The following is an 8,357-nucleotide window of genomic DNA, read 5'->3' as shown; positions in this document are numbered from 1 at the left end:
TCTGGATTTGGCTCTTGAGACCTCCAATGCTACGCAGAAATTTGGCAGTAAAGCTCTTTTCCGAATTTTTTAGAGGAATCTCTAACAAGCGCAAGAGGTACTACAAGAGGAGTCGGTTTATGAATTTTCCATTAACTCCTTTCATCTCATCATGGAAGCTTGGTCTTTTTCGTAGGTAGTTTCTTAACCTGTTAGGATTAAACTCCGGATGACCAGGTTAACGAACCTTGTATCTCTTCGTGAGAACTTCAAGTGAAAACCCAATACTAAATTGTGCAAAATGTTGTTTTATTGAACATATCAATTAAGTTGTAAACATTAAAGGCAAATAATTTCCAATCGAAAAAAAGGTTAATGTGTAAAGAAGTAGTATAAACATGTCTATCAGTAAATTTACTCAATGTAAAGATTTTCTTCCAATTGCCATCTTTTTCGTCTCGCGTACACCTTTGACCATATTTGGTAAGATCATGACGCCTCTAGAATAAACACAAACCGTACGGGGAGTGATATTTAGAGTCGACATTACTGGTCAAGTTACGAAAATGTAGCAATTTTTTTCACCCTTCAAACAATCCTACAAACACTCCACAGCATTATCAAGATGTTGCTATTTGCATAAAACAACTTAATTAGGTTTGCAATGGCTCGATATGGTAGACGTATGCTCTTCTTCTGTGTTGCAAAGTCTTAAATGGCAATGTCGTCTGCAACAATTTCCGCCATTTTTTTATAATCTTGTGAAAAATGATTTGATTGGAGTAGAAAGTGAAAAGCTTTAGTTTTGATCTTTACTTAGTTAATATTTAGTTTGATATATTTGATTAAGGCTGTGGGTTTGCAGTATTCATTTTAACCGTAATTCATCAAAAGGACTAGATTTTCTTATGAATTGTTAAGGAATGAATTTGTTTCCTTTATTGGGTAACGATCCTATTCAGCATTTAAAACCTCACATAGAAAATGGTAGGTTTTGATTTTTGTTGAGTTGAAAAGACATGTGTACGTGAATATTATGACGAAAGTTAAAAACAAGAAGTAAAACGTTCAATGATACAAGTAAAGGTTTGTGATATCAAAAGACCACATTTAGAGGATATAGCCGTCTAAGTATTAACTTTTCAGCTGACACATGCTCAGCTATCCGTATAACTTTTCGGAATGATTATACGATGCCAGGTACACGCTGATGGAAGTGACGACAATACACAATCTATATTTACCGTTGCGTGTATTTTATACGGTTGAAGTCAATATGTCGGAATATCTACAACGAAATCTGCTGCCTAGATTGAAAATGAGTAGTCCTGAGCTTAATGATATTTTTATACGCCACGCCAAAGTTTACAGGTTCGACAGATAATGCTTCTAATGTTTTACGATTTGTGTACTGTACTGGTACCCCATGTTTAAGTTGCTTCTGTCTCTTGTGGAATCTTGAATTTAAAATGTCGTTTTCATTTATCGTTCCAGGTTGGTTCGAAGTCGTTCCAGAAGATGGTCGTCCTGTAGAATATTTTGATACAGTCGGTGGTATAACTAGTGTCAAACCTAAACGATTTCTAGTCAGAACTTCTACTGTAGGATATCAACTTAGTGTAGAGGATGGCGTCAGCTGTTGGATGCCATGTGAAATTCGATCAGGTGAAGTGCTCACTACTGGTATGGTGTACATGGACAATAAGAAAAGCAAGTCTCATTCACATATGCGTAATCTCTTTAAAAAGCTTTTGAAATCCAGCAAAAATTCTAAAAAAGAACAGGATTTAAAGTATCTCCAATGTTTTGACAGTACTGGTAAAGAAATCATGATCCCTTTGATAATGTCTGGAGTGTTTAGTCCAGTTGGTGAGTCCAATAGTGCCAATTATGATGCCGTCTATGAACTTCAGGATCTAATCATGGCGTTCGGTCTACCAGTAAGTGCTCAACTTGTACATTCATTAAACAAAGAAGACTCGTCATGCCCTCATGGTGTTCTGCGCTTAGAAGATAGTCGGGAAGAAGAATTTGCATACATCGAATCTGTGCCTTCAGGTGGTGCCAAAACTCTTAGTGGCGAGATTCCTTTAGATAGTGAGTGTCGGTTCACTAGAGAGCTCAAACGGCATCCCAGAAAGAAAAGAGAGAAATCCGAACCAAGGCTACCCGCTGAAAAAAATCAGGAAAAGACTCACGACCGAGAAAAGCCTCAAGAAAAAAATTCAATACTTCAGAAGCAGCAATCAGAAATAATCTATTCAAGCACTTCCGTTGAACTTCCAGAGCGCGTTGAAAGAGAATTGAAAAAATCCAAAAGTGTCTCTTTGTTGGATAAGTTAAGTGTCCGTAGAACCAAAAAAGAACGAGCTAAACTGAAAGCATTACGCGAGGACGATGTGTTTTCTAAAAGACTCAGTCGCGGTGAAATCAGTTACGAGGATTTTTATAACGGATTAAGTGATGAGGAAAAAGACGAATCGTCTTTGAGTAAAACTGCTAAAAGTTCTGACAATGATTCTGAAACATATAATAAATCCAAGCATTCCGATACATCGAGTGTTTCTAGTCCTTATGGAGTAGTTCCTCCGCCTAGTATTCAAAACCGTGATTTACCACCCATTCCCATAGAAAGCTCATCTTTTAATGCTGGTGTCCGAAGAGACTCTAAAGAATCACTGTATGAACGTTTACCAGCAGCTCCCCTACCTCCAAATGGCGTGAATAAGTTTGACCACGACGAGGACGATGGTGGTTATATGATTCCCAAAGCACTGCGCCAGGAATTTGATTCGCCTTATCACATGCGAAATGGTGGTGATAGATCTTCAAATACTCGCCGCGGTTCTTCGCCATACGTTGGCTCTCCTAATGCAGAACAGTACCACGCTGGATGTGGTAAAACTGGTGATCACGAGTGTCCTATTGATATAGACAATTTATTTAGTTTTGCCTACAGTCAAGACCCCTCCGCCAAACCTTACGGAACTTTAGGGACCACGCATTACCGGAGCACTTCACAATTGTATGCATCAACACCGGGCAGTCGCAGACCATGGGTTCATAATGGATCGGAGTCTAATGTGAGGTTTATGGACACTTTGGATCTTCAAACTGCAGGAAAGAATCATAATATAAGATACAAGCAGCGATCACAGAAAGGCGTTAACAGTGATCCAAACGCTACAATTCGAAGCCATAATTTACGGAAACATAAAAATGCTATGGAAGTCTTTCATTTTACGGATTCCTTTCGTGATTTGCGACATGGTGGTGGAGCTGATACCTCCTCGCCTTACGGAGAAGTGCCTAATCCAGTGTTTTATATTGGAAATGATACTGGAATTTACCCTGAAAGTGAACCGGGATATAGAGCCAGATACCAGAGATCAATTTCTACTGGAGGAATCGGTGAATCGTTCATCAAACAAGGTGACGATTCAGCTATATCATTATGTTCACGTGGTGATTATGGATATCACCGCGGTGATAGTGATTACAGTTACGGTGAATATGGTGATAGTCGAGATGATGGGTGGAGTCCACCAGATGAAATAGAACCACTCACTGTTCAGGAGGTATCCAAATCTCTCCGATACATTGGAATGAAAGATAGGGTAGTGTTACGTTTTGCTAACGAACAAATAGACGGGGAAATGCTATCTTCTTTGGATAAGAAACTCATTAAAGAGGGATTTCCTGAACTCAATGCATTAGAAATCAAAAAGATCTTAGACTTTGTTCGAGGTTGGCGACCTAAGAAAAGATGATGATGACATCATTTAGATGTGATTTTGAGTTAAATTTTGCATTTGACATTTAATGGGATTTTGTTGACGTAAAGATACAATTAAAAAACAACACACTTTTAGACGTCCATATACCTTGAATCTAAAGTTTACATTTGATACATTTATGATTAAACTTCATGACATATTTATGACTATGTAGATGTATGCAATATTGCAATATATTTCGCCTATTTTCCCATCAAATTAAAGTACAAATCGAGATATTCTGTATGCTTTCTCCGATATTCATTATTGACCGACTTACAACCGTGTTACATAGGCTACGTAGATTTTTCAAAAATCCTCTTATTAGATTCAACATTCTTAATGTGATAGACTCTTTAATTCTCAATGTTATACATAATATTTTGATATATTTATAAATGGCAGTGTATTAAAGGATGTGTAAAGCGTAATTTAATATTATACCAGCTGATCAGCCCTGGTTTAATCTTTCAAAATACAGAAAGGCACTGTTTCTTAAAGATGTATAGTCGTTTAAATATTTTTTTCACTTGATGAGTTTTGCTCCAGCAAGTGAAAAAGAATATATTAAGAAGGCCATGTCCCTTTAATGTCAAGGAATCATGAGGTTTCATAATAAAGGTAAATCACCTCTAAGAATGACAAAAATGAACTTTTTTAATTTGGATAAAATGAGTCTTTGTGGACTTACCTGTACGACAGAACCCCTCTTTATTGCAATAAATTCATAAAGCTAAGTAATAATTTTGAAACATGCTTAGAAGCGTATTTCAACAATTACTTAGTGAATATGTCTTCTTATATAGAGATTCTATTCTTTAGTCATGGTACCTGGTAAGTCCAACTGATGAATATAATATACACTTATTGACCAAGTTTCAGTATTTAAATTTTAAGCAGTATAGTGATGTTATTAAAAGCGACACATACTGTTCAAAGTATACATAAAATCCACAAACGTATGAAAAAGAAAAAATACATGTATGCACTATACAGGTTGTTCAACAGATTAAAATTACGCTTTACATTTACTTTAATATGCATTCAATCGTGTATAACGATCTTTGTGTTTGAATAAAACGTTTTCTATTCTTATTATGATTTCATGAATCATTGGCGAAATCCGCAAACCCATTCAGCATTATGTTTGATAGGGTTAACCCACGCATTTAGAACTAGAATATCTCATGCATGTAGGGCCCTGGCTTTAAAACAGACTCTTTCTAACGAAAAGGGTACATACAAATACTCCATGCCACTGACATGTCGAGGGCCTTAGATATAAGACTAATTATTTGTTTAATAAAAAACATTTGTTTGAATATCATTAAGATATAATGTCAAACGGAGACTTCACTGCGATACCTCTCTAAAGATGCTAGGTCGGTCGTTCACTTCACCCCAAGTTCACAAAATACGTCAACCCTATACCATTCGGAAATGTTGCTACTGTTGTGATCCAAATTAGTCAGTATGCATTGGAAGTAAGTTCAGAGTCGAGATTTTTGCGGTTATCCCGCCACTGCCTGGATAGTGTGAGAAAGAGTGCAGAGTTGATAGCCATGAAAATGCGGAAGCTGTCTTAGACCAGGAATTGAACTCACTATCTCGATCCAATAAGAGACTTACTAGAATTTTTCAAACCTAATCGAGCTACCAGACATCACTCTTGTGCTGAAGAAATTGGACCAAATAGCAATGTGAACTATACGAATGAAATGAATAGCGTTATTTCTTTAGATCTCAGAGAAAGGTGGCCATAAGTACGTACACAGACTACAAAACAAGGCCTGACACACGAAAACCAGTAACAATATTCCGTTAAGATATAAACACAATTAGACTATAGTTTGACGTCGTGTGTCAACAACTTACTTCAATCTCTTTTTGACTCATTGTAAGAAGTGGCCTGTCTTCTTTTGTTTGTTCGTGGATTAAAAACATAATCACCATGGCTAAAGGTTTCTTCTCATTCTATGCAGAAGACTATTTTCCTATTTACATCTTAGTCTCCGATTGAAAATTTATTAACTAGCTATAGTAAGGTGACGTTACCACGTCGGAATAAGATAGATTGGACAAAATGGAATTAGACGAGCCAGACAAGTTGGCATTAGATGAGCCAGACAATTCGAATTAGATTGGTTGGAATTAGATTGGTCAAACAAGCTTGAATTAGATGGGTCAAACAAGCTTGAATTAGATGGGTCAAACTATCTGGAATTAGATTGGTCAGACAAATTGGAATTAGATTGGTCAGACAAATTGGAATAAGATGAGCCAGACAAGTTGGAATTGGATGAGTCAGACAAGTTGGAATTGGATGAGTCAGACAAGTTGGAATTGGATGAGTCAGACAAGTTGGAATTGGATGAGTCAGACAAATTGGATTTCGGGGAAGGGAAGGTTTGATTCTCCCAAATGTACAGGCCTGGGGTGGAGCAGACACTTTATTTAGAAATTAGGATTAAGGGTCTTGATATTGGGTTTTCTTCTGTTCTTATTCTGATCTGAAATTAGAAAAAGTAACTCGCCCAATGGGCGAGAAGTATAGTATCTGTTATGTACTGATTGTTTTTAGTTTACTATGAACAATATTATCATTTAAGTTCTTATTTTTTGAATATGCAACTATCATTTTCTGCTTATAGACATGGGGGAAATTCTCTTGAAGGCTCTTATAGTGGGCATGAACTATCTTGCTTGCTCGATTGCTGGTTGTATTAAACGGGACAACAAAGGGTGCTATGCCTACATTATGATGAATATTTAGTCCTATAGGTCTTGCTGTATTTAATGTCTCAATCCAATGGGCCTCCCTTAGATTGGTCAGACAAGTAAGAATTAGACAAGCCGGACAAGTTGGAAATGATGAGTCAAACAATATGGTATGAGTCAGACAAATTGGAATTAGATGGGTCAGACAAGTAATATTAGACGAGTCAGACAAGTTGGAATTGGAAGAGTCAGAAAAGATGGAATTAAATAGGCCAGACAAGTTGGAAGCTTTTCCTCCATTTTGAATTCACGTCCGACGTATGTACATCCGTAATTCCACAAAATCTAAATGGAATTTGCTTGATTGACTTGAACGAATGCTGAAATATTCTACTGGGACTGGGATATAACAAAAAGTAAATAACAATGACCATTGAATACCAAGAATATTTAATCAAGTGACGCAAGTACAGGATATATTGAAGTTATTTCACCCAAAACATGAAAAGATTTCTAATCCATTGAAGATGAGGGTTGAATTTATTACCTTTTGTCAACATTGACATTCCTTGGGGTACTAGAATGATATTGATCCTTAATTCTAATTCATCTTCGCACTTGTCGCCCCTTCCTTGTTTATGATTTCAATACTTGTTATTTTGTTGCTCTATCCGTGCTTTCAGTTCATATACTGGAAATAAATTGAAACGTTGCTCCTTTTCTTAAATATTTGAGTGGTTGGTAGATGCTCAAATAATCTGGAAACTGCCGGCACAGTTGTTTCCATTGTAGTGTTACTAGTTTGATCTTAGTTTGTAAATGATCTCTCCTGATCTCTCTCATGATTCAAACACTCAGTGCTCCTGGCTTTTCTCTAATAGAGAGCACTATTTCTAGCGCACGACCATGCCCGATCGTGTCAATGCTTTATACCATCATCACACTATCGCTATATCTGTTGTCTCATGGTGGGAAACAACACGGAAAGATATCCAGACATTCTTCAACACAACGTTTCCAAATTCTGGCAAAGATTCCAATCTTTTTCACCTCATATCGAACTTCTTTCTCTCGTAAAAGGTGGCTCATCTCACACATCTTATGCCATTTCTTTTTATCTGTTTGGCATTTATCAAGGTATAGAAGCCATCCATCTCGATCGCCTTCAACTTCACCCCGCTGAAGGCAATCGCCAGCAACGGCAGCTGCTCTCATGTAGGTTTCTCTAGCTTTGTTGACTTGTCTGTAGTACTCCACATTTTTCAGAAAATTCTCGGGTGTTATATAGTCTCTGATAATGATGGTGATGTCTTTATCATCATCAGTGGAATATAACAGTTGCTTATTGATGATAACCTTCTCGCCAGCTATCTCGTCCTCGTAATATTCCATTAAGGACACCTTGGCTGACTCATCCTTAACATATTTCTTTTTGGGAAATCCACTGGGTACTATATCTAAAATATTCTTTTTGTACGTAAGGACTTCTTTAACAGATTTGTCCGCCCATCGCAGACTCTTCTTTTTACTCTTTTCGTATGCACCATCAACGAGTTCGAAACGTGACTTATCTCCCGTAGTAGATCTCCTATTTTTGCCTTTTCTTTCTTTTTCTGTATCCATTTTGACGTCGTCTGCTGGCGCTATTTCATCATTTGATGATACAACAACTTGCTTTTTTGCTAGTTTTCCTGATATTTTGTGTTTGTGGTGTTGATTTTTTAGTTGTGTTAGAATTGTTATTGTCGTTTGGTGAAGAATTTCTCTGTTGAATGAATTTCGTTGATAAATTCGATCTGCCTCCGAGACGTCTCTTCACTATTTCTTTTGGACTTAACATCTAAAATAGATTTAAACAATGAATTAAATCAGTGAATAACATGT

At 36.9% G+C, this 8,357-nt stretch overlaps 2 protein-coding genes across 2 annotated transcripts; one reads left to right on the top strand and one right to left on the bottom strand.

The window, feature by feature from the left end:
• Nucleotides 1-377: 377 nt before the first annotated feature.
• On the top strand, nt 378-4,264 carry LOTGIDRAFT_157447 (hypothetical protein; the record flags this gene model as incomplete). Its single annotated transcript, XM_009049657.1, has 3 exons — nt 378-462; nt 1,474-3,726; nt 4,203-4,264. The coding sequence occupies 3 exons, from the start codon at nt 378-380 to the stop codon at nt 4,262-4,264; spliced, it is 2,400 nt and encodes a 799-aa protein (XP_009047905.1).
• A 3,172-nt stretch (nt 4,265-7,436) lies between these two features.
• LOTGIDRAFT_157446 (hypothetical protein) lies at nt 7,437-8,096 on the bottom strand (the record flags this gene model as incomplete). Its single annotated transcript, XM_009049656.1, has 1 exon — nt 7,437-8,096. One exon carries the CDS (start codon nt 8,094-8,096, stop codon nt 7,437-7,439), a length of 660 nt encoding a protein of 219 aa, XP_009047904.1.
• Nucleotides 8,097-8,357: the final 261 nt, after the last annotated feature.

Source organism: Lottia gigantea (assembly GCF_000327385.1).
Source record: "Lottia gigantea unplaced genomic scaffold LOTGIsca_14, whole genome shotgun sequence".
Lineage (NCBI taxonomy): Eukaryota > Metazoa > Mollusca > Gastropoda > Lottiidae > Lottia > Lottia gigantea.
The sequence above is the reverse complement of the archived record's forward strand: the minus strand, read 5'-3'. Positions and strand labels throughout refer to the sequence as shown.